The sequence below is a fragment of the Chlorocebus sabaeus genome, chromosome 1 (genome assembly GCF_047675955.1).
Source record: "Chlorocebus sabaeus isolate Y175 chromosome 1, mChlSab1.0.hap1, whole genome shotgun sequence".
NCBI lineage: Eukaryota > Metazoa > Chordata > Mammalia > Primates > Cercopithecidae > Chlorocebus > Chlorocebus sabaeus.
In genome coordinates, this window is record NC_132904.1 from 96,443,611 (window position 1) to 96,470,447 (window position 26,837).

At 34.6% G+C, this 26,837-nt stretch overlaps 1 protein-coding gene across 1 annotated transcript in view; it reads left to right on the forward strand.

The window, feature by feature from the left end:
* Positions 1 to 26,837, forward strand: part of CNTN5 (contactin 5) — a 1,322,079-nt gene that overhangs the window by 853,124 nt on the left and 442,118 nt on the right. Inside the window, exon 7 of the mRNA XM_038004871.2 lies at positions 22,222 to 22,317. Within this exon, the coding sequence (XP_037860799.2) occupies positions 22,222 to 22,317 (96 nt within the window). The remainder of the gene's footprint in view (positions 1 to 22,221; positions 22,318 to 26,837) is intronic.

A 26,837-nucleotide genomic window follows, 5' to 3' on the forward strand; every position in this document is an offset into this window, starting at 1 on the left:
CTAGGTGCTCTATTCAGAGGAAGAATAGAATCTTTTCAGGTGGAAGTCTCAGCAAAGGTTTCCAGGAAAGATTGAGGACTGAGCTCAACACTAGAATATAAAAATTAACAACTCCACAGGAATTTTTCATTTAGTAGGAACATTCTAGAACATCAAAATGCCTTTACATCAAAAAGGGTCACTTTTAAATTTTACAGTGGCATCTCCAATATGAACAAGGAATGTCAGTGTCATTTTCTGCCCCAACTATGTATCAAGACACTCTTATAACACCCTAAAAAAGCACATGTTCTTATTTGTCATTGCTATCATTTAAATAAATCTGATTATTATTGTGAGCAAATAATAACTGGACAACTTGGGCTACCACATCATGAAAGATTTTTAGGTCTGTTATCTATTCTCTTGCTAAACCTTAAGCAACTTTAGAAAAAAAAAAGTTTGCTTTCAGATAATAATTCAATAATGTATTCATTTATTAGACAAATATTTGTTGACCACGCAGTAAACAGCAGACAGGATTTTAGATACAGAAAGCACAATGATACCTAAAGCACTGGAGTCTCTCACAAGTTTATGCCTCTGTGTTCGTGGCAAGGGTACTGCATGAAGGATGTAGTGAGATGTGGGCAAAGAAAAAAAATCAGATCCTTTTTGATTCCTATTTAGGTTGAATTTGATTGTCTCCAATTAAATTATAATATGCTAATATATATTCTGATAATAAAATGAGCACCATTCTATCCATTCCTTCACATGAAGCTAACCAACATCACATTGTCTTTATCTATCTATATATGTGTGTATATATTAACATATGCATATTTATATATTTTGTCATATATTTGGCTAGAGCAAATAGTACATCGTTTTTAAAAAATTATCTGACTTTGCATAGTTTAATCATTTGGGGCTAAGGATTAAGAGACAGTGAGAGATAGCATTTCTCTTTGTTTTCTGATGTTTGTGCAGCTGTTTCCGCTGCCTTGCCAGGGTTTTTTTTTCCAAAAGGGAACTACTGGTATCCTTAATGCCAGCTGGTGGCATTCTTTTATTAAGCAAGATGAAAATAAAATGATCTCTTCCTGCTGCTGTTGCTATAGTGACTGCTGTACCTACCATCTCCAGTTCCCACCTAGTAGTGGGTATACAGGTTTTTCTGGAGCCAAATGTATTCCTCATGGTGGCATAATTCACATTTCAACCTCGTGCTTCATTTGTCCACAGACTTTTCCTTGTTTACAATGCAAATGATCTTTCTCATCCTCACTTTCTAAGAAGCAAGGTTTTAGTTCAATACTGTTAATCTCTGTTAAATGTAAAGGCTTATAAAGATGTCAGAGTCCTAAATGTGATATGAATAGTTCTGGATAACCAAAACCTAAAGAAACAATTGGGGAGTTTCAAATTTTATAGGTTGTTTTCTTCACAAGCTATTTTTGTTTACCACCTGCAAAAATCTAACTACAACTGAAAAAAAAATTCCCAGTATATTATGACAGGTATCAGCAGGAAAAAAAAAAAAAAAAAAAAAAAAAAAAAAAGGCATGAATCCACAGCCATTAGATCAATAAATTTTGAAAACTAAATATTTATAAACAGACAAAAATGAGGAAATGACTTTTGGTTAGCTATTCCTTAGAAAGTCTTTTCACCTTCCTAGTAAAATACCAATGATTATGCAGAAAAACAAATGGTAGTTATGATAATTTTGAAATCCAAAGTCAAATTGGAGAGGATTTATACAAAATTTAAGCTACATGGTTTTGGATTTAGAAATATCTAAATTTTACCTCATGAAGCTGATTAGCTCTGCTTATTGAGAAAACATAGGAAGATATTTTGTCCTTCCTCATGGCATACCATCATCATCAGTGCTACTGTCCAGAGTCACCAGAGTATTTTTCTTGACATGCCCCAAGCATTTACAATAATTTGTAATTAGCACTTCCTATAAATATATAAGGCAGAAAACAAGTAGGCCTAGAAAAGGCACATTGCATTTGAATTATATAATATATATAAATATATCCCAGTGGATAAAGTGCTAAAGGTAGGGTATAAGGATATTAAGAACCTTGATAGCATCAGATAATAGAATTGTGACTTTTGCTGCTCCCCGTCAGTTCAGTGTCAGAACTAAGCATCTAAGAGAAGAGAATGTCTCACCTTAGTCCAGCAGAGCTGTCGTAGATAAACGTCTGCTAGAGCTGGGAATTTGAAAAGGACTAGTCAATATAGTTAGTTACCTCAGAAGAAGGCTTGATCTGTACAGTAAGTGAAATGAAAAAATAGCATACCCTATCTGGTGACAAATGTCAAGTGTGGAGATATCTCTTCAAGAGAGAATTAAGAGTCTTCAGTTCAACATGGCTGGCTAGAACCAGATAGTGCCATGCCTCTCTCATGGAAAGGAAACAAAATAACAAGTGAATACTAACGCTACTAACACTTCAAGTGGATCATCCAAGAGATCACTTTGTGATTCACCAGGGAAGTGACAGGACCCACATAGAGCAGAGAGGAATGAAGCCATGAAGGTGGACAATAACCTACCCAGAACTGGTACGGAGCCGAGGAAACTCCCTAAGGTGGGAAAGTGAGTGGGGAAAGAGTGAGTGAGTAAGACCCTCCCCTGCAGATCACATTTCTGCCATGGACTTTTGTAGCTCGCTCTTGACTCCCTCGGGCCTCTAGAACAGCACAGAGCTATGTGGAGTCTATGCAAAGGCACTGCTCAAGCCCACATGGAACCAACCCCACAAGCTTTTGATTTTTGAGCAGCCTGGTTCCAGCAGCCACTGCCCCACTGAGAAGGGAGACACAGCATTTTTCCATGTCACTAGAATAGATACTGCATCCGTAGTACTAAGGAGCAGCTAGACTGCATACTGCATAAGCCTTCGCCTCTGCAGCTCCTTAATAGGTGGGAGTCACTGGCTTGGGTCCCCAGCACAGCCTCCCTGCATTTCCTGAACACTGCAGTCATGGCTCTGTTTTTCTGAGTACATAACTCTCAGAGGTAGCAAACAGGCCCTTCCCTATTACTGTTGCCTTCTCTCCTCCTGTTCCCAAGCCACGGAGGGAACAAGAAGGTGGGGCACGTTTGTGGACCTCCAGTATGGATGTCATAGCTGACATATGGAGGAATAGTGGTAGGCTGTGTGCCCCACAAGTCCCTGTCTTCACTGCTCTTTGTCAAACACGGCTTGCTGCCTTTCGGCCCCTAGCATACTTAGTCATCCCCTGGCTGATCACTGCTGTCATGGCTCTGTGTTCTTCTTAGTACATATCTTCCAGAGGTAGCTGTCAGGCCCTTTGAGATCACAGCTGCTGCTGTCTTTGCACATGCTGCTCCCAGATTGAGAGAGACTGAAGACATGGGTCACTTTCATGTACCTCCAGCATGGGACTCCACAGCTGAGATACAGAGGAGTAGCAAACACATGATGCACTCCACAACTTCCCACCTCTGCTGTTCCCTGCCAAACAGAATTCACTGACTTCCAATCTCCAATGCAGCCTTTCCACCCCTGCCTGACCCCTGAAGTCATGGCTTATTCCTCTGAGAGCCCAGTTTCCTGAGGCCAGCAACAAACGTTCAAAATTGTTGCTTCCACTGATTTTGCCCCTACCACCCCCAGGCCAGTTCAGGAGCAAGAAGGCTTCTCACCTTTGCATGTTTCCAACAATGAAATTTAGAACTGCTTGTGTGGGAGGGAAGTCCAAGCCTCATAGCTGTCAGCCACATTTGCCCCAGCTGAAGGTTCTTGCTCTCCAAATGAAAGGCCCACATCACAGCTGCCCTACCCCAGCCTGAATGTTTAAGCTTTGACCCAGAGCTCTGTTAAAAACATAACCCCAACAGCCCTCTGATATTCCCTTGGGATCCCACCACCTAAGCATTCTGCCTACCCTGACCTGAGAGTTCTGCCAGTGACCTGGGTACTAGCCCATCGCTTCCCATCACAGTGAGCATCTGAACTAGACTAGACTAAGTGGAAAAAAGAACTTCAGTGCATAAAAACTGTTCTTTTGAACTAGCCCAGTCAGTCGCAAATAAAGAAAAAAATTTAAAAAACAAAACCTTTGAGAAATAAGAGATTATGTAATGTAACTAAACCTACAAGTTATTGTAAATGCTAAGAGAGAAAAATAAAAACAACTTGGAAAACATTTTTGAGAGAATAACTAAATAATTTAAAAAAAAAATTTCTAGAGGTAGATATTCAGATATGAGGAATCCAGAGAACACCTATGAGTTAATATACAAGATGAACATTACCGAACCATATGGTTACTAAACTATCCAAGGTCAGTGCTAAAACAAAAATTTTAAAGGCAACTAGAGAAAAGGTTCAAATCATCTACAAAGGAAAATCAATCAGACTAACAGTGGACTTCTCAGCAGAAACCTTACAAGCTAAAAGAGGTTAGTGTTGTATTTTTAGCCTCCTTTTAAAAAAATGTTAGCTAAGAATTTTATATCACTACAAACTAAGCTTCATAAATGAAGGAGAAATATTGTTTCCCAGACAAGCAATCACTGAGACAATTTATCACCACTAGACCAGCACAAGAAATGCTCAAAAGAATTCTAAATATGGAAACTAAAAGATGAAACTTGGCATCAGAAAAGGGCAGATATATACAGAACTCACAGACCCTATAAAGCAACTGCATAATTGAAACTCCAAAACAACTAGCTAACACCACTATGTCAGGAATAAAAACGTACATATCAAATTAATCTTGAATCTAAATGACCTACATACCCCACTTAAAACATGTAGTGGCAAATTGGATAAATAAATAAGATGTAGTGATCTGCTGTCTTCAAGAGACCTACCTCACATGTAATGACATCCACGGGCTCAAAGTAAATGGTTGGAGAAATATGTTACAAAAATTGAAAACAAAAAAGCAGGTTGAACAACAATATCAAGTCAGAAATCAAAAGAAAAAGTTTAATGAATGAAAATAGAAAAATAACATACAAAACTTCTGGAACACAGTGAAAGCATTGCTAAGAGGAAAGTTGATAACATTAAATGCCTGTATAAAAAATGGAAAGACCTTCAATTAGAAATGTAATGCTGCATCTCAAAGAACAAGAAAAACAAGAACAAATCAAACCTAAATGTAGCAGAAGGAAAAATACTAAAGCTGACCTAAACGAGTTTGAGGTCAAAAAATGATACAAATGATCAATGAAATAAAAGGTTGGTTCTTTGAAAGGATAAAAGAAATTGATAGAATGCTAGCTAGCATAAGGAAAAAAAAAAAAAAAGAGAGAGAAGATTCAAATAAGTACAATTGGAAATGATTAAGATGACATCACAACTGATACCAGAAAAACAAAAAAAAAGATCATCAGAGACCAGTATGATCACCTTGATGAACACAAACTAGAAAACCTGAAGATGTAAGACAAATAGCGTAGTTCCTGCTTCAAGAAGTTCATTTATTCATTCACTTAATCACTGCTTCTTTCAGCAAATATAAATTAAATGCCTATTATATTCTAGACACTTATAGGCACTGATGATACAGCAGTGAAAAAAATAATGAATTTGCCTATCAAAGAACTTTAATTGTTTTCATTCATTTTGTTATTTAAAGAATATTCCTAGAAATTATATATTTTTTGTGTAGTGACTACAATGTTTTTTATTTCATTATTTCTGCTTTATGAAATCTTACTACTTTTATCTTTATTCTAATAATTCTTTGAGTCTGGCAGATATACAAACATAACCTTCTCAAGTAATGTTAAATTTATATCTCTTTTAAACAATTTTATATCCTGTATTTTTCTAATTTTACTTATTCTACTGAATTGGTTAGAATTTCATGATCAATGTAAAGTTACTTTAGTGGAAATTCCTCTAATGTTTCTCTATTAAGTATAATATTTGTTTCAAGTTAGAGAGAATTAGTGAAACTAAGCTGTTGAATTCTTAATTTGGTTCTCAACTTGAACATTATTAGTGTATAGAAACACTATTGACTTTTGTATATTGATTTTTGTGTCCTGAGACTTTACTGAAGTCACTAATCAGGTCTAGGAGTCTTCTAGAGGAGTCTTTGGGTTTTCTAGGTAAACAATCATATATTCAGTGAACGGAGATAATTTGACATCCTCTTTCCCAATTTGGATGCGTTTTATTTCTTTCTCTTATGTGATAGCTGTGTTTGGGACTTCCAGTATTATATTGAATAGAATTAGTTAAAGCAGCCATCCTTGTCTTTTCCCAGTTCTTAGTGAAAATGATTTCAACTTTTCCCTATTCAATCTGGTGTTACCAGTAGTTTGTCATACATGGCTCTTATTATTTTGAAGTATGTTCCATCTATGCCTAATTTGTTGAGGGTATTTATTGTGAAGACATGTTGGATTTTATCAAATACTGTTTTTTGCATCTATTGAGATGATCATACAGTTTTCATTCTTATATCTGTTTATGTGGTGGATCATGTTTATTGATTTATGTATATTGAGCATTCCTTGCATCCCTTGAATAAAGCACATTTGATCATGGCAAATTAGCTTTATGATGTATTATTGGATTCAGTTTGCTAGTATTTTGTTGAAGAGTTTTGCATTGATGTTAATCAGGAATATTGACCTGTCGTTCCTTTTTTATTGTCATTTTGTCCTTTGCTGATTTTGGTATCATGATGATACTGTATTTGTAGAGTGAATTAGGAAGAGATCCCTTCTTGATTTTTTGGAATAATTTTAGTAAGGTTGGTACCAGCTTTTCTTTGTACATCTGGTAACATTTGGCTTTGAATTCCTGTTGCACTAGGCTTTCTTTTTGTTAGGAGATTTTTTAAATTATTATTATTACTGATTCAATTTCATTCTCATTGTTGGTCTATTCGGGGTTTCTATTTCTTCCTAGTGTAATCCTGGAAGGTTGTATGTTTATAGGACTTTATCCATTTCCTCTAGGTTTTCTAGTTTGTGTTCATAAAGATCATCATACTAGTCTCTGTATCGGTTGTGATGTCATCTTAATCATTTCTGGTGGTACTCATTTGAGTCTTCTCTCTTTTTTTTTTCTTAGCCCAGCTAGCATTCTATGAACTTTCGTTACCTTTTCAAATAACCAAACTTTTACTTCATTAATTCTTTTTATCATTTTTTTTTTACCTCAGACTTGTTTAGTTCTGCCATAATATTTGTTATTTTTTTCTGCTACCTTTCATTTGTTCTTCTTTTTCTAGTTCTTTGAGATGCACCATTAGGTTTCTGATTTAAAATCTTGTATTTTTTATGTTTACTGATATATGTATATTGAGCCATCCTTACATTTCTGGAAAAAAGTACATTTGATCACGGTGGGTTATCTTTTTGATGTATTGTTGGATTCAGTTTGATTGTATTTTGTTGAAGATTTAATGCTATAAACTGTAATGCTATAAACATTCCTCTTACCATTGCCTTTGCTGTATCTCAGAGGTTTTTGTATGTTACATTTCTATTTTCAGTCATTAATTTTTTTTTTTGTTTTCTGACTTGATTTGGTTGCTTAACCTGCTCTTTTTTTGTTTTTTCAATTTGTGTAACAGATATTTCTCCAACCCTTTACTTTGAGCCTATGGATGTCATTATATGTGAGGTGGGTGTCTTGAAGATTTCAAATGATTAGGTCTTATTTATTTATCCAATTTGCCACTATAAGTTTTAAGTGGGGTATTTGGGTTATTTACATTCAAGATTAGTATTGATATGTGATGTTTTGTTCTTGACATAGTGTTGTTAACTAGTTATTTTGGAGTTTCAATTAATTAATTTCTTTACATATTAATACTCTCTTTTTTTCATCACTCTGTTTCCCTGCTAGCTTCATACATGTTTCCAAAGCTTTATGTGTTACTATATCTTTACGGTCAAAAGATCTTTACAGTGATTCAGAATGTGGGCTCTGGAATCAGACATCTTACTTAGAATTTAGCTCTATTATTTGCTAATTTTGTAACATTGGGCAAGGTATATGGCTTCTCTGAGCTTCACTTTCTCACGAAAGTGTCTAACTAAAAGGATATTTTAATAAGAAATAAATGAATTAAAAACACACATATGTAAATATTCATTGTATAGTATGTGGCAGGTAGTGAGTATTCAGTAAATGGTAACTATCATCATTATCATCTTATCTCCATTGTCCATACTTTTTAAACGTTTGGGGTGAGATGACGTTTGAACTATAAACTGGTAACATTTTCTGATAACTTCTGTTGGTCATACATTTTCCATTTTTTTTTCTTGAGATGGAGTCTACTTTGTTGGCCAGGCTGGAGTGCAGTGGCATGATCTCAGCTTACTGCCCCCTCTGCCTACTGGGTTCAAATGATTCTCCCACCTCAGCCTCCCAAGTAGCTGGGATTACAGGTGTTCACCACTGTGCCCTGCTAATTTTTTTTGTATTTTTAGCAGAGATGGGTTTCACCATGCTGACCAGGCTGGTCTCGAACTCCCGACCCCAAGGGACCTACCCACTTCAGCCTCCCAAAGTGTTGTGATTATAGGCACAAATCACTGTGCCAGACCTAGTCATACATTTTCTATTCATAAGCATAGAATGGTTTACTTTTTTCTAAATCTAAGCTCAGCTCACCACTGAGGCTTATTCATTCAGAAATATCTATTAAGTACCTAATACGGTGCTTGGCACATATACATGCAATTAATATTTGTTTAATAAAGGAAAAAGGAGTGAATTAAAAAGAAAACTGAATTGTAATTCAGTAAACATGGTGCTAGATGCTGGATACAAGGATATGTATGCTACCTTTTTATGTAAATTAATAATGGCTGTCATCTATTAAGGGTTCAGTGTAAGTTAAGGTCTGTTGTTGGATAAACTGCAAGCATTATCCCCTGACAATCATTTTGATGTTGGTATTGTTATTCCTGTTACACAAGTAAGGAAACTGAGGTTTATCCAAGGTCACATGAGTAATAAATGGAAGAGACATAATTCAAATCCATGTCTTTCTGATTCTAGAGGTCAAGCTTTTATACACTGCAGATGCATAAATAACTTGACCTCCCGCCACAATGACTTGAACTGGCAGTACAGAAAAGTTACTGACTTTCTAATAGTAGAAGATTAGTAAGCTTTTCTACTGCTGCCGATTTTAGTGAACCAGAGCATAGATCTACTCCTCTGTTTTTGTACAGCCCACTAGCTAACGAGTTTTATTTTTAACATTTTTAAATGTTTGAAAAATCTGAAAGAATAGCACTTTGTCATATGTTAAAATCATATAACAGTACCTACATAATAACCTCAGTTTTGCCTTTTGCCCCGCAAAGCTTCAAGTATTTACTCTCTGACCCTTTATAGAAAATTCTGCCTAACCTTGAACTAGACTATTTGGGATGCCCTTCAGCAATGTGAGTAATGCATATGCCATAGTTGGTTTACAGAAAAATGTATCTTTAGCAAATAGACAAATTAGCCCTACACAATTTCTGGGAACTGTTTTCTTATACTTCAGTGCAAAAGAGCTAGAGCAACGACAAAACAGAAGCAAAAATCAAAAGACTGCTAGCACATTGGGCTTATGCTTAATGTAAAAAATGAGATTCATTCTCTCAAGAATTTATTTATATAATTAATGAAAAATTTCACACAAAAGTAACCTGATAAAAATAAATGATTTTAAATGCCCTTTTAAATGTGGAGACAATAAACGGAATCCTTCCTTAAACTTGAGCATTATCCAAAGATTACATATTAGTTGAGCCTAAATGAAGATCATAAATTAAAACTTCCTGAAATAATTGAAAGGTAGGAAAGAAATAAATGGGCCAAGGACAGGGATCAGATTTGCTTTGAGGTAAGGCATGAAGTTTTTAGCCAAGATGTAAGGTGAGTTGAAAATTGATCACTAGTCAGCTGAGTTATGAAATAAAACAGCTTCCAAGGATTTTTTTTTTAAATTAAGCATGGTATAAATTCTTCAGCTAGAACTGTTGAGGTCATAGCTTATTAAAAATGCAAATCTATGTTACTTGATTAAACTAGAAAACAAAATGAGCTAAGGGAATCAAGAAAGCAAGCAATTTATATCTTCAAGTAATTGATCAGAAGGCCAGAACTATTGTGCGTGCTCTGCAATACACAAATGAAGTTGAAAACACATTTGGCAGAGCAGATCACTCAAGCACACATATTCGAACAGCATAAGAATTCCTGTAAAGGGCTGTTTTGATTTTTACTTTGGTTATGGCATAACCATAACCAAAACCATAACCATAGTATAACCATGGTTAAACCATAACCAAAGTAAAACATCAAAACAGTTCTTCACAGGAATTCTTATGTAGTTTGGGACTGGATTGGATTTGCAAAGTGAAAAAAACCTGTTTCTTTATTAAAATGCGGTTCTCAGGTTGAAAACCATAATATTATACTCAGCATCAAACTGTCTTAAAAATCTACTCATCAGTTAATTATGTTTTTCTCATTGGATATGTTGAAAAGAAATAACTGTGTCATCTAGAGGGGCTGTTCTAAGTAGAGGCTAGTGGAGGCAACAATTGCATGAGGAGTTGAAAGAGACACAACAGAGGGAAGTTTCTAGTAGATAATAACTGCCATCACCCTTGGTCAAAGGAACACCACTAGCTTTAAAACTATGGTAGTTTCCAAGAAACTCTAAATATAATTTTTTGGAGAGAAAATTTTCAAACCATTCATCTGACAAAGAGTTAATGTCCAGAATATCCAAGGAACTGAAAGAACTCAATAACAGAAAAACAAATAATATGATTTACAAATGGGCAAATGAGCTGAATAGATATCTCTCAAAAGAAGACATACAAATGGGCAACAGATACATGAAAAAGTGTCCAACATCATAATAATTAGGGAAATTCAAATCAAACCACAATGAGATAGCGTGTCATCCTAGTTAGAATAGCTGTTATATAAAAGGGAAATATAACAGATGATGGTGAGGACGTAGAGACAGGGGAATCTTTTTTACAAAATCTTTGTTTTCTTTTATTGAAAGCAAATATTGTATATAGTTCTGTCATCATATATAGATAATTTTGTCTCGTACATATGGTTTTTTATTATACTTTAAGTTCTAGAATACAGGTACAAAACGTGCAGGTTTGTAACATAGGTATACACTTGCCATGGTGGTTTGCTGCACCCATCAATGCATCATCTACATCAGATACTTCTTCTAATGCTATCCTACCCTAGCCCCCAGCCCCCACTACAGGCCCCAGTGTGTGATGTTCCCCTCCCAGTGTCCATGTGTTCTCATTGTTCAGCTCCCACTTATGAGTGAGTACCTGTGTTTGGTTTTCTTTTCATGTGTTAGTTTGCTGAGAATGATGGTTTCCAGATTCATCCATGTCCCTGCAAAGGACATGAACTTATCCTTTTTTATGGCTGCATAGTATTCCATGGGATATATGTGACACATTTTCTGTATCCAGTCTATCATTGATGGGCATTTGGGTTGATTCCAGTCTTTGCTATTGTGAATAGTGCTGCAGTAAACATACGTGTGCATGTGTCTTTATGGTAGAATGATTTATAATCATTTGGGTATATACCCAGTAATGGGATTTCTTGGTTAAGTGGTATTTCTGGTTCTAGATCCTTGAGGAATCACCAGTCTTCCACAATGGTTGAACTAATTTATATTTCCACCAACAGTATAAAAGCATCCCAATTTCTCTACATCCTCTCCAGCATCTGTTGTTTCCTGACTTTTTAATGATGGCCATTCTAAATGGCGTGAGATAGTATCTCACTGTGGTTTTGATTTGCATTTCTCTAATGACAAGCAATAATGAGGTTTTCTTCATATGACTGTTGGCTGCATAAATGTCTTCTTTTTAGAAGTGTCTGTTCATATCCTTCACCAACTTTTTCATGCGTTTGTCTGTTTTTTTTTCTTGTAAATTAGCTTAAGTTCTTTGTAGATTCTGGATATTAGCCCTTTTTCAGATGGATAGATTGCAATAATCTCCCATTCTGTAGGTTGGCTGGTCACTCTGATGATAGCTTCTTTTGCTGTGCAGAAGCTCTTTAATTTAATTAGATTCAATTTGTCAATTTTGGCTTTTGCTGCCATTGCTTTTGGTGTTTTACTCATGAAGTCTTTACCCATGCTTATGTCCTGAATAGTATTGCCTAGATTTTCTTCAAGGGTTTTTATGGTTTTAGGTCTTACATTTAAGTCTTTTATCCGTCTTGAGTTAATTTTTGTGTAAGGTGTAAGGAAAGGGTCCAGTTTCAGTTTGCATATGGCTAGCCAGTCTTCCCAACAGCATTTATTAAATAGGGAGTTGTTTCCCCATTGCTTGTTCTTGTCAGATTTGTCAAAGACCAGATTGTTGTAGATCTGTGACATTATATCTGAAGCCTCTGTTCTGTTCCATTGGTGTATATATCTGTTTTGGTACCAGTACCATGCTGTTTTGATTACTGTAACCTTGTTGTATAGTTTAAAGTAAGGTAGTATGATGCCTACGGCTTTGTTCTTTTTTCTTAGGAATGTCTTTGCCATATGAGCTCTTTTTTGGTTCCAGATGAAATTTGAAGTAGTTTTTTTTCTATTTCTGTGAAGAAAGACAGTAGTAGCTTGAAGGGGATATCATTGAATCTGTAAATTACTTTGGGCAGTATGGTCATTTGTATGATATTGATTCTTCCTGTCCATGAACATGGAAACTTTTTCCACTTGCCTGTGTCCTCTCGTTTCCTTGAGCAGTAGTTTGTAGTTCTCCTTGAAGAAGTCTTTCACATTCCTTCTGGGATGTATTCCTAGGTATTTTATTCTCTTTGTAGCAACTGTGAATGTGAGTTCACTCATGATTCGGCTCTCTGCTTGTCTATTATTGGTGTATAGGAATGCTTGCGATTTTTGCACATTGATTTTTTATCCTGAGACTTTGCTGAAGTTGCTTATCAGCTTAAGGAGATTTGGGGCTGAGATGCGATTTTCTATATATACAGTCATGTCATCTGCAAACAGAGACAATTTGACTTCCTCTCTTCCTATTTGAATAGTATTTCTTTCTCTTGCCTGATTGCACTCTCCAGAATTTCCAATACCATGTGGAATAGGAGTGGTGAGAAAGGGCATCCTTGTCTTGTGCCAGTTTTCAAAGGGATTGCTTCCACCTTTTGCCCATTCAGTATAATATTGGTTGTCGGTTTTTCATAGATAGCTCTTATTATTTTGAGATGCATTCCATCAAAACCTAGTTTATTGAGAGTTTTTAGCATGAAGGGGTGGGGTGTTGAATTGTGTCGAAGGCCTTTTCTGAATCTGTTGAGGTAATCATGTGGTTTTTGTCATTGGTTCTGTTTATGTGATGGATTATGTTTATTGATTTGCATATGTTGAAGCAGCCTTGCATCCCAGGGATGAAGCCGATCTGATAAGCTGGTGGTGGATAAGCTTTTTGATGTGCTGCTGGATTCAGTTTGCCAGGATTTTATTGAGGATTTCCACATCGATATTCATCAGGAATATTGGCCTGGAATTTCTTTTTTTTGTTGTGTCTCTGCCAGGTTTTGATATCAGGATGATGCTGTCCTCATAAAATGAGTTAGGGAGGAGTCCCTCTTTTCTGTTTTTTGGAATAGTTTCAGAAGCAATGGTACCAGGTCCTTTTTGTACCACTGGTAGAATTCAGCTGTGAATCCATCTGATCCTGGGCTTTTTGTTTTGTTTTGTTTTTATTGGGAGGCAATTTGTTACTGCCTCAATTTCAGAACTTGTTATTGGTCTATTGAGAGACTTGATTTCTTTCTTCTTTAGTCTTGGAAGGGTATATGTGTCCAGATTTTCTAGATTTGCATAGAGGTGTTTATAGTATTCTCTGACGGTAGTTTGTATTTCTGTGGGATCAGTGGTGATACATACTTTATCATTTCTTATTGTGTCTATTTGATTCTTCACTCTTTTCTTCTTTATTAATCTGGCTACTGGTCTATCTATCTTGTTAATCTTTTCAAAAAAACAGCTCCTGGATTCATTGAGTTTTGAAGGGTTTTTCATGTCTGTATTTCCATTTCTGTTCTGATCTTAGTTATTTCTTGTCATCTGCTAGCTTTTGAATGTGTTTGCTCTTGCTTCTTTAGTTCTTTTAATTGTGATGTTAGGGTGTCGATTTTAGATCTTTCCCGCTTTCTCCTGTGGGCATTTAGTGATACTAATAGAAAAAAAATTTTTGATTTTTAAGATTAGGGAGAGTAACCTTGAATTCATACAATACAGAAGAGTAGGCATTTAGGTATAGTGTTACTTCTTCTACAGCTCCTCAAACTACAGAGCACCATCAGGAAGGTGGGGTGGGTATTTTTACATTATGATAGTCTTTTTCTATATTCTTCAAGTAAGGAACAAAATTGTCCAGTTGCCTATTATTTTCCAAAAAGTATATCCTGAAATTTTAGAATAATCCCCTTTATTTTGTGTCTTGTAATACAGAGATTGGAACTGTATACATATATTATTAAAAATATTTTTACTTTATTTAAAAATATATCTTTTATTATATGTCAAACACTGTATAAAAGGTTTTAAAATGTAATTAATTATGATGTGAATATAAAGTCTTCTAATGTATAATTTAATAGATATATATGACACATTTTCTCAACTGTAATAGATGAATACTCATTTCAGCAACTTTTTTGTATGTTAGGTTTCCTTAGATAAATCATTCTAAAACTACAGAAAGCTGTAATGTTGTAAATAAGTGGGATGAATTTTTATGCTGATAACATTGTTTTCCTCTGTTAGAGTATCAAATCAATTACCAAAATATGTTTTATTTCCTATTCATTCTAATAATGGGTGTTAGGAAAATTCTTTCATAAATGTGAACATACACATTTAACTAGGTTTGAAATTATAGGTCATATATAATTACACATTGAAAATAGGTTCTGAACTTACAGTCATAGGCTCTGAGTTAAAATCATGAAGTTTTTAGCATCTAGAGATGTAGTCCCAGTGTGAAAAACTATCTTCCTTCAGGCTAAATCTGGCTATACACGTGTTTTTGTTTTTTTACACTTACAATGTAAGAGAAGAATAGGCAGATAGTCCAATTTAACAAAGGCTGAAGTTGTGCCAGGGGAATAAAATGAAGGGAGAAGGGGTAAGGAGTCACAGTAGTAGGCAAGAAAGTAATTATGTAAGGAAATATTATGAAATAACTGAAGAGGGTAGTTAGGCGTGAAAGCTTGAGAAACAATTTAATACACCTACAAGTTATAAGAATTGCTGTACTAAATGATTTGCCGGTTTTACTATGACATCCTTTTCTCATCACAATGGATTTGTAGTATTCAGACTCTCTGTATATGTTGTGTTTATTCTTTCATATTTTTCTTTTTAATGCTTAGCTTTAAAATTTTCTAAGACTTTTAATCAATTAAGACTGACCTGAATTTGGAAAAAAAACAATGAACTTAGAAGTAAACAAATTAGGATTATTTATCTAATTGTTTATGTAGATGGTAGAGATTTTATCAAATGTGTAAAACCTCTGCCAGAGTTCATAGACTATATTCACATTACACACACTGATACCCACTTTTTCATTGTAGGTTATTTATCATATATATTATTCAGTGTTGAGGTAGCTTTTTGTAACATATGAAATACAAAAGAAAAGACCTAAAATCAAAATCATTTTTATCACACTCTGTGGACAGTTTATCATTTCACAAAAGCAACTGCAATTTACTTTTTCACTTATGATGTAATTACAAGTGTCTTGTTCAAGGGAAGCATATGCTGGTTTGCATCTGTTTCTTTTTTGTAATCCCTTTGGGGGACTGATTAATATCTGATAATATGTAAAGTGAAAATGGCAAGCCATACATAGCAAGAGATTACTCATCTGACCTGTTATATATAACCAGAGAAAAAATGGGGCTAATGAAAATTTCACTACAGTTTGTCATTATCTTTATAGATTTTCTTTCCTACTTCTCCAGCTGTATCTTAATTCAGTTCTTGTCTTCATCTAATGGATGTTAGTATATTTTTTGAGAGACCTATAATTAGCTCAACTGGTATTTTGGAAAGACAATTTTTATTAAAAGTTAACATTTCCTAAAGGCGATGTGATGTCCCATTCATAGGTGACTGATAAAAAATATTTAAAAGAATTGTAGCACTGTATCATGTGGAGTAATAGGAAAGTATTTAATCAAATAAGTGTATTGATTAAAAACATTCTAAACCAAGGGTATCATAATAGCTCTAGATTTTTTAATGCTAATTTTGAAGCTAAATCAGTCACTTTGAAAATTCAAATCTTTTCTGCCATGAGTTCTTATTCTTGTTACCTAATTTTAGTGCATGTCAGTGTCCTAATCTTAAATGGGGATAATAAACCCTCCCATATCTGTTTACAAATTGATCATAGACTCATAAGTTTACAGTTGCCAATAAAACACCAAAAAGCTTCATTTTTCTATGGCTTTTCTGTCAAGGTACCATTCAACACTCACGTTTTTACTTTAGGAACTATTAAGAATCTTATTTACTCTACAGTGTGTTATGTAGCCGTTCTGTGCAAATGACTATATATTAGAAAATGCTGGTTTAATTCTTTTCTCAAAACATGTGAAAGAACTGCTTTTTCTTTCACAGAAATTCTTTCTCAGAAGCTAATTTTTAATAAGATGTCCTTATTGAAGATTATTTTAAAATTCCTAAAATCAGTGTGGTTTAACTTCCAAATATTGAATTGCTTTTGTCCTGGTGTAGTTTTTAAAACTTTAGAATCAATCACATTGACTTTGATTTGCCAACTCTATTAGATATATGACTGCAGTGAACTTTTTACTTGCTTTCCCCCTAGATTTAGTAATCTTTAAAGAACAGGAATTAGTATCTACTACCAGGAAGCCTGGCAGAGAGTAGGTATGTTAGTAGCTAGTGTAATTATTTTCATTCATTTCCTTTTCTCTCTTTTCTCTTTTCTAAAGATTTAGAAGGTCAAAAATAGTTTGTGAATGAAGTTTGACTAATTTTTATTATAGAATATTTACATGGAATGCAAAAAAAAAATTTACAGTGACCTGAATAATCCTGATGGTAATAACAGGAACAATAAATACAGCCAATGAAAACCTTCAATATGCAATCACTTTGCAAGTGAGGCAGCAAATACCAAGTTAGTATTACAGAACTTGTCAGTTGTTTTTACAGAAATCATGGGAATTAAAGCTGAAGGCCTCTCATATCAGCTCTTTAATCTTTCATATAATATATATGACACTCAAATGTAATTAAAGAAACTTCATAAAATCTGTCTCTGATACTTAGTCTAATATAATTTGCCTTTTCAATGGTCTTTTTGTAAAAAGTCAAAATCTCAATTTTATGAAAAAGTTTAAAATTTGTGATAAATCATATCTGTGATCACAGCACTTTTAGAGAATTAATTGAGACTCCTTGGAGCACTGATAGTCTAAAACTCATTAGGGCCACCTACAGCATAAATGTGTAGACACGAATACCTCAAGATTAGCGCTCCATTCCTCTGCCTTTTTCCAAACACAACTCCTATAAGCTCCACATTGCCACTTACCCAGAACAGACTTAAGACTGGGAAATAGAAGTCCAGGAGACAAATCAACCACAGCGTTTTATTTCTAATTGTATAGCTTTTATTCTCCTGTCTTGAGCCTTTTCCTCACTCCTCCCCAATAACTAAACCAACCTATTGTATTTAACATACATAAGATACAAGATCAGTGTCCAGAATATCTTAAGTACTATCTCTTTTGATAGTTTCAGGTACTCTCTTTCCCTCCAGCACTTTAATGCTTTCTAATGAATAATTTTTGAGATATTTTTCAGATGTTTGTGTGTGTACATATAGCTCACTTTCTACCTACTCAAGGTGTCTCAGGAGGTTAAAAAAAAAAGTAGAAAAGAAACCTTTCTGAATAGTTTGCCAAGTTTCTCAGCCCACTCTATTGCTAAGTGTTAACTTTGTGAAGTCTATGAAGTCTTTCAGGAGAAATCCCCTTAGACTGGGGATATCTTCACCTTGTTTTGGCTCCTCTTAAGTTTAGAGTCAAATTTGTAGCCAACTCCCAATAATTTACAAAAACATGTAGTGTATATTTCTAAATTCCTGTTTTGCCCTGCAGGCTTCTTACCGTGCTTATTTTATCTTCACCTGGAATTCCTCAACTATTGTTTTATGTGTTTATTTATTATTATTGAGGCAAATACATATTTTAAGCTGCCCCAAATACTTCGTGGAACAATACAGGGATGAAAAGAGTAACTGAAGAATATCAAGAAGGAAGGAAGACAAGAATACAAAAAGGAAGAGAAGGAGGAAGGAAGGGAGGGAGAGGGAAGAAAAAAAGGAAGAAAGCAAAGAAAAAACTAAAGTCTTTGTGTATGTGTCTGTGTGTTCGTGTATTTATAGCTCACATTTAGAGAAATAGTGTGAAGTGCTACATGGTAAATGTTCATGGAATGTGTTTGGTCACTCATGAGTGTGGCTATGACAAGCTGGGCTTTGAGGACTTGGGCTTATATACCTATTTGGTGACTCAGACTCGTGTGAGCTATGAACAGTTGGCCCAAGTAGGTATGATTAATTCATTTATATATCTATATCCTTTGCAGTTTTTCTTCAGAACCAGTACCTAACACAGTGTTCAATGTATGGTATGCATTGAATAAATACTTGTTAAATAAATTCATAAAATGGTTTGTCTTACATGTGATCAATATGGCTCAAATCTCCCATCCCAAGTCTACATTATATCATCTCAAGCTCTTAATAACATCTATTATTGTATGTTTTTCATGTTTCTCTTGCATAGTTCTTCTAGGATGAATAGGTGCAATAATTCTGCAAGCTACTGTTCTAGTTACAGCTCTCCTTCTAAACGCCGCATGAGCTTCTTAACTCAGAAAAAGAAAGGTCAGAGCAGAGACAAAGTCTAGGGTCCTATGACTTTTGATCACAAAATTTCTCCTCCAGTTTCTTAACTTGACTATTTGTATATGTGCTTTGAAGTAAGTCCAGGAAGATATTTATTTCAGTTTGTAATTTGAACCTGAATTTTAGAGTCTTTGTGTTGTGATTTTTATTTTTACTCTCCTTTTTTTTTTTTCCTGTAAAGGTAAAAAATAGAACACATGAACACATATTTTTGACCTTGTGTAATTGCAATAAAACAATTCAAGCCCATATCTATACAAGGGCTTTGTCTTTTTTTCCATTTATCTTCTTGGTATATGTAATGTATCATCTATTAAGATAACATGATAAACACTAAACCTGCACATACAACCACTGAAAGATTTCAAAGTTCTCTGATTGAATACATCCAAAGAAATTAACTCCTTTCTCAGTGAGAGATGAACAGACAGCTAAATTTTCACTCAGACTATTCAGTCTAACCACCATTCCCATCAACCAATATTTTTTTCACATAAACCTTTCTGCCTTAGATCAACCATAATCTTGCCTGGAACAGGGATCACTTTTACATTATAGATAATAATGTTTCACTTTTCTTTATAGTAGGAAAGAGTTAAGTGGAAAATGTACATACCGCATGACAGTACAGACTATTTTTAGTATTTCTCTATATGTCTTTAAGAAAGAAAAAAATCTACTCACAATTTTAAAAAAAATCCATTTATCTTTGGGCTTCTGGTGCTATAGTTCCCAGGAAATAATGACACAGAGACAATTCTATGAGGAAATGTTAAATTGTGCTTGTATTAACAGCTGGCACAAAATAAAGCAATTACAGTGAAATATTATCTTTTGGGTCATTGGGATCTCAAAACACAATTTAGGTCACAATTATTCTATAATCTTCTTTTCTTAGTGTGTTTAATTTCTAGGGCATGCCTGTACTTCAGTTCCTCAGAAACAGACATTAATTTAGGACTGTTTTCTATTAAAACAATCTTGTAAATACAATAGGTTGATTTGAAATGTCATAAAAATAAGCATAATATAAACTTGTAGTAAGTGTATTGAAACAGATATTTATGTTTTAGAAACCATTTTAAAAATTCATTAAAAATAAATTGATATCCAAATTGCCTTCCAGAATTTATAGATTCAATGAAGATGAAAAGAGGAAAGTGAAATCACATAATCCCTAGAGATATTAAATTCGGGCATGGTGGCTTTCTCCTATAATCCCAGTACTTTGTGAGGCAGAGGCCACAGGATTGCTTGAGACAAGTCTGGGCAACATAGCAAGACTCTGTCTCTACGAAGAATTTGAAAAATTAGCTGAGTATACTAGCACGTATCTGTAGTCCCAGCTACTTTGGAGGCTGAGGCTAGAGGATTTCTTGACCCCAGGAGTTACAGATTGCACTGAGTTACGATCACACCATGTACTCCGACCTGGGCGACATAGGGACGAGGCTCTCAAAATATATATTAAAGCCCTGTCACAACCACTGCCTCACTATCCTGTGTTGTATTTCCAGGAGTAAAGTAAAAGGAAGTCAAATTAAAAATCTTGCCATGCTTTGATTTCATATTAAGATCTTTTTTTGGAAAAAAGCCTCTAAGAATCAGTGTGTATGAGTTGAAAGCCATGATTTGCATATATTTATTTGTTACAGACAAATGTCTATGTTGTATTACCTCATACATACGAAGTTCAAAGAGAGACAAGCATAATATTTGGTAATAGAAATCAGAGCAGTAACCTTGTAGGTACATGTATTTGAAAATTACTGACTTGATTTTTACTGCTACAGAAGTTAGTGTATATATTTTTTAAATAGCAATCCCCCAGAAAAGTAGAACTAGAATTGCTCTTTTTCTTTTGTCTTGCTACTTTATGAAAAGCTTAACTGTTTATAAAGAAACATTGAATTTTGTATAAAATCCTAAATACATTCTGTAATAATGAATACTTCTCTATTTATTTGGTATCATGTATTCACTGTTTATTAGACCCCCATGATTTTGGATGTGTTTAAAGAAGATTTGGTTATACATTCAGCAAAATAATAAGTAAATTGTTAGTCATCTCAAAAATATATATATAGAATTTTTCTTAGAGTGCTATAGACTTGTAATTTATCTCCTTCATATCCAGTAGTATATTTTCTTGATTGTTCATTTTATTTGTCAAATTAATATTAAATTTGAAGCCCTACCTTGTATTGCTACAAAGCATATTATTTTAGTGTGAAATAATTACAATATATTTTTAAAATCTCTTTTACAATTTGTGCCTAATGGAAGAAATGGAAGAACATTTCTAAGAAGCATTTCTTAACATGGAAACATGAGTTTATTCATAAATAATATTGAACTCCTACTATTTTCAATAAAGTAGTCTAAAAATTGTCTTATTGATCAACCTAGCCCAGGAAAAGGGAAAGGGGAGTATGTACTGAGATATATAAATAGTTTAATAAGCAATAATAGAATTACAAATAAAATTACACATCATTCCCTTTTGGACCATTTTCTTTTGAGGAAGGTCTTTTCAAATTGTGTAAATGTAACATAGTTTAAGGGAAGGCAATTGAACTCCAATACTATAATCCCTCATACATAGAAGTGAGTGTTTCATTAGCTAATATTCCCAGACTAATCAAAATGGATGAGAGTAGTTAATTCACAGAGCCCATTCTAGGCTTTCATAAAATGAAAGTCACATAAATTTCTTATTCATATTTATAGAAAAAGAATAGTTGTTCTATTTTTATTATATTTTGTTAGAGCATACAAGTCTCTACTTTGGCATGCTCATGATTGGTTTTACACATCATTCTTAGCATGACATGTAATGAAGCAGCAGTTGGGACACCAAGTCCTCTCACCACTTCTACTTCTCACTATGAGTGAATGGGCATTACTGGTAGTAGAAATATCAATATGTAGGAAATATTATGTAACTATTTGTGTTAAAAATACTATACTGCCTAGTTTCTGTCTATACTGGCAACTTGAATGGACTGTAAATAAAAATAAAGAATGTGGTTTTTCTATGGATGATATAGATTTATTTCTATTGTGGTATTTAAAATTTGATGATGTAGATATATGTTAAAGCGTTCTTGTCACTGATTAACAAACAAAAGACACCTTGTCAAGATAATGATAGAAAGTAAGTACAAGTTAAAATCGTAGTAATCTTTACATTCTTTTTTGCTTTGGATCTAAATGTTGTATTATGTTGACAGATCTGGGAAATTTTAGTGGCCGGACAAGAAGTGCTGTCTCTGTGAGGGAAGGCCAGGGTGTCGTTCTGATGTGCTCTCCTCCACCACACTCACCAGGTACAGTAGGATCCCATTCTTTGCTGCTGCTGCTCTCCTTTGCTATGTGTTTATTCTTTTAGACAGTATATTGATGGGAGAACATTGCAGGTGAAATGTGCATGGTTTCCTTGACATATATCAGAGTGCCAGATGAGTAATTCAAGATCACGTACTCTAAATACCATTAGATGGGATGCTGAACTCCAATGATAAGATTGTTTTATTGCCATTCTAACTGTTGACTGTCATTGTTATGCCTCTGTCTGCCATCAGTGAAGAATATATTGCCTGGAGCACAAGGGAAGTGATAAACTGAGAGAATGAAACTTTTCAAAATAGTTTGGAGCATCAGAGTTGTGTTAACTGAATACCAACATGCATCTTGTTTCAAAAGAAAAACTGGACACTTAGTTGTTTGTGGTGCTCTTTGCTACACTGGAATTAGAACTTCTAAGCAATGCTTTTTTTTTTTTTTTTGAGTTTCAAACAAAACTACAATTTAGTTAGTAATTTTTGGCTCTTTGAGGTCTTGTTTGTAAATGTCATGGGTAATTTTTGTGGCTTGAGGAAGCAGAAAACTAAACTGTACTCAGATTAATTATACATACTTCTGCCAGCTCACACCTCATTATATCCATTTTGTTTGATTTTTATAATTTGAGATGAGTACACCTTTGGAACTTATTATAGCTTTACTACAGTATAAGTTAAGAGTGAGCAGCATCAGTGAAAGAGAAAGAGCACAAGGAAGAACCAAGGAATGAAGGCCTTAGTTAACAACTGGTAACAGAATTGAAGGTCTTGGTATCTCAGTAATTTTTTCTTCTTTAATTAGAGTGATGGCCATATTTGTTTCTAGGTTATATTACCAGTGTAGTAATGGAGCCCAATTTGGCTCTACTGTACATATTTTTTAAATAATAAAATGGCCTACATTGATTTTCTTAAGGCTTCTTTATCTTTATCTGATCCCCCTTCTATATTTTTAATTGAAAGAAAAGTATGCTGCATATCAACAGGAACATATTTTTGAAAACATTTTGATTTGAAACTCAGATAATAATTACAATTAGGAATAATTGTTGAGTTATACCCCTCCAATTCCTGTACATCAATCCAGTTACTCCAGTCTTTCTGTAAAAAGTTTGGGGACTTCACAGTAAACATATCTAGTCTTACCTGTATCTAAATCCAGATTTAGGTTCTTTCAAAACATCTGTTTTAATTTTTTTAATGGATAAGACAAAAATTTGTATTACATTTAGGGAAATTGTATGGCATTGATATAGATCATGTCTCATATTGGTTAATAAACAGATTTCATCCAAAGGGGGTATTAGTTGAATAATTGTTAGAGATTACAAAAAAGGGAAAAAGAAGAGGAAGGAGAAAGAGAATATAACAGGCTTTATAGAGGATGAATGAATCCATCACTAGACTGACAGGAGTTAACAACATAAAGTGACCCCTGTGAGAAAATAAGCAAGGTATTCTGAGATATGATCTCTATTTTAAGGCTGTCGGAACGTGTATTTCTAAATAAAGTGAAATGGAAAATAATAAGATAGAAATCAAAACTGCAGGAGTACACATAAATAAATAATCCAATTTGCAGAGAAGACCGTACACAGATTTATGGTGGGAGAATATAGTACAATGAGTTGCATATAGAGTAAGATAAGCATAAGATAAGAATAGGCACTAATGACTGATTAAATAAATAATAATGTGATCTCTGATTGAGATCAATATATGTAAATGACTGTTCAGTCATCGTGTTTTACGACCGAACTCATCCTCTTGACCAAGGCCAACTTGATATGTTATTACCAACAGTTGCAATCTCCCAATTGCCACATTTACAAGCTTCCTTTTTTTCTGAACCGCATCCACTATCTTCTACTCACTCCTTTAGTACCCTGATTCCAGAAGTCCTTTAATGTCATGGAAATGTGCAAATCATTGATCCTACCCCATTTTCATTCTACTCCACCTCCTTTGATTCTCACTTTTCTCATTCAGTTATTGTCATATTCTTTTATACAGCTTCAATTTTGTCATCTCTCTTTTGCTTTCTCACACTGACATTCTAGTTTGCAAAACCCTAATCACGATATATATCCAACTCTTAGCCTACTGCATATATGAGTCTTTTTGGGTTAATATTACTGTTAAATAATCCCCAAAACCAAAGCACACACAGAAAACAAACAAAAAACCAGTTATGCAGACTGCTGTTAATTTAAAATAAAAATGATGAACTTCACATGCATCTTAATATTCCCTAGAATTTTTTCTAAAAACCTATTATTTTTACTATACTTTAGTCAAATGTTGTATGTGTCTTCCCCAGCTCACTCTCAGGCAATAAACATGCATCCTATTACGTTGTGAAAAAGAAAGCAATTAGAAGATAACTTCCACAAGCCCTCATCACCAAGTCACACAACAATTAGCATTTGTAGCCATACACTCTGACTTCCCATTTTTTAGTATATAGTACAGTATAGCATAGTGTGGTATAGTATAGTATAGGTCAGATACAAAAGAATTTCCTTTTCAAAGGTTTGGCTTATTCAGAGTCCTCGTTCTTCGTTCCCTAATTCCAAGGCCAAACTAAATTCCTTATCCTTTGTTCCTCCCTATTTTAATTTCAGTAAACAACTTTCCTACCCGTCCTTATCTACAGAGCCCACATTTGCTACCCACTCTGTAAATTACCCCTCCCATCGCAACTGCTTTTCCCACTGAAACCGCCCTTCCTGCCAGTGTGACCACATTCCTGCATCTTTCAAGTTAGTCAATCAGGTTCAGTTTAGATTGTGCGTTCCAACTCCAGCCAGTGGAGGCAAGATACAGTAGCAGGGACAAGCTGCATTAAGGATAAAAACCCCTTCCCTCCTTTGTTTGGTGTGCTCTCGTGACCAGACTTGTGAGCAGCATTCTTCTGCAAAAGTAAATTTTGCCTTGCTGAGAAATCCTTTCTTTACATGCTCTTTTTCTTTGTGACTCCAAGCTTTACTTCTAACAGTATAGTATGGCAAATGCATTGCTGCAGTTCTAAGACTAATCCCTCAACTTGTGTGTGCTGTAGTTCATCTTTTTTTGCCTACTTTAAGAAATTGTTTCAGCAGTACCCCTTCTTCTGCATTTGTATCAGAGATTGATTCCTCTTCTGGAGCAGTCCCATCAACATGGAAACCTGCTATTCTTGCCTCCACATAAAAGTAAAACAAAGCAAAATTCCCTTGTCCAATGCCCTCTTCATTCAGCTAATACATGATTTTTGGTTTCCCTTTACAGTAATACTTCAAAAACTTTCTTTTTATACTCTATCCAATTCCATTCCTCTCAGTCAGTCTGTGTGTTTCTCTCTCTTCCCCCTCTTTTTGTCTCTACTCTCTTTCTCTTTTTAACAGATTCATTGACATGCATTTTTTATCCCATAAAATTCACCCATTTTAAGTATACAGTTCAGTGAGTTTTAGTACATTTATATAATTGTGTCTTCATCACCAGAACTCAAAAGATGCTTCCATCTTTTCAAAAAGTCATTCAATCCCTCTCCTACTTATGTCCTTGGGCAATTTTTGCTATGCTTTCTTTCTCTATAGTTTTGACTTTTCTAGAAAATTTATTTTATTTAAGACATCTTTTTGCCATGTTACTCAGGCTGGTCTCGAACTCCTAGACTTAAGTGATCCTCTCACCTGTAATCCCAAAGTGCTGGGATTATAGGCATGAGCCACTGGGCCCAGCCAGAAATTTCATTTTAATGCAATCATACAATCTGCAATCTTTGTATGCACGTCTGTGGATGTTTGGTTTCTTTTACTTGGCAGAATCTGTCTGAGATTCATCTATGTCATGGAATATATCAATAGTTTATTGCTTTATATTGCTGAATAGCATTTCATTTTAAGGATACATTCCATTTTGTGCATCCATTTGGATTATTTTCGTTTCTCATGTGGGTCACTTCTTTCTCCACAAAACACTATTTTCACTTAGCTTAAAAGATTTCTCACTCTTGATATTTCTCCACTCTTTCTTCTTAATCTCCTTTGCTGATTTGTCTCATCTCCTCAAACTCTTAATTTTATGGTCCCCCAAGTGTCAGTACTATAACTTCTTATTTCCTTAATAAACTCACATTTTGTTAGTTTTCACCTGATAGTAAAGCTTTAAATGTCTAAGTAGCTAAAATCTCCCTAACATACATCTCTATCCCAGACTCTGGCTTGTATGTATATCCAACTCCTGTCAGTATTTTCATTTAGTTGGCTAATAGGCACTTCACTCTTAACTGTGTCTAAATCTGAACTCCTGGTTATTTCTTCCCCAAACCTTCTCTAGCTACAGTCTTTTCCACCTCTATTAATAGAAATTTATTCCTTACATCAGGCCTCAGAGCCATTCTTCACTTCTCACTTTCTCTACACCCCACATACAAACCATTGGTAATTTTACTGGTGTCGGCCCACTTTCTGGTCCATAGACAAGATCTTCTTGCTGTGTGCTCACATGGTGGAAGGGGC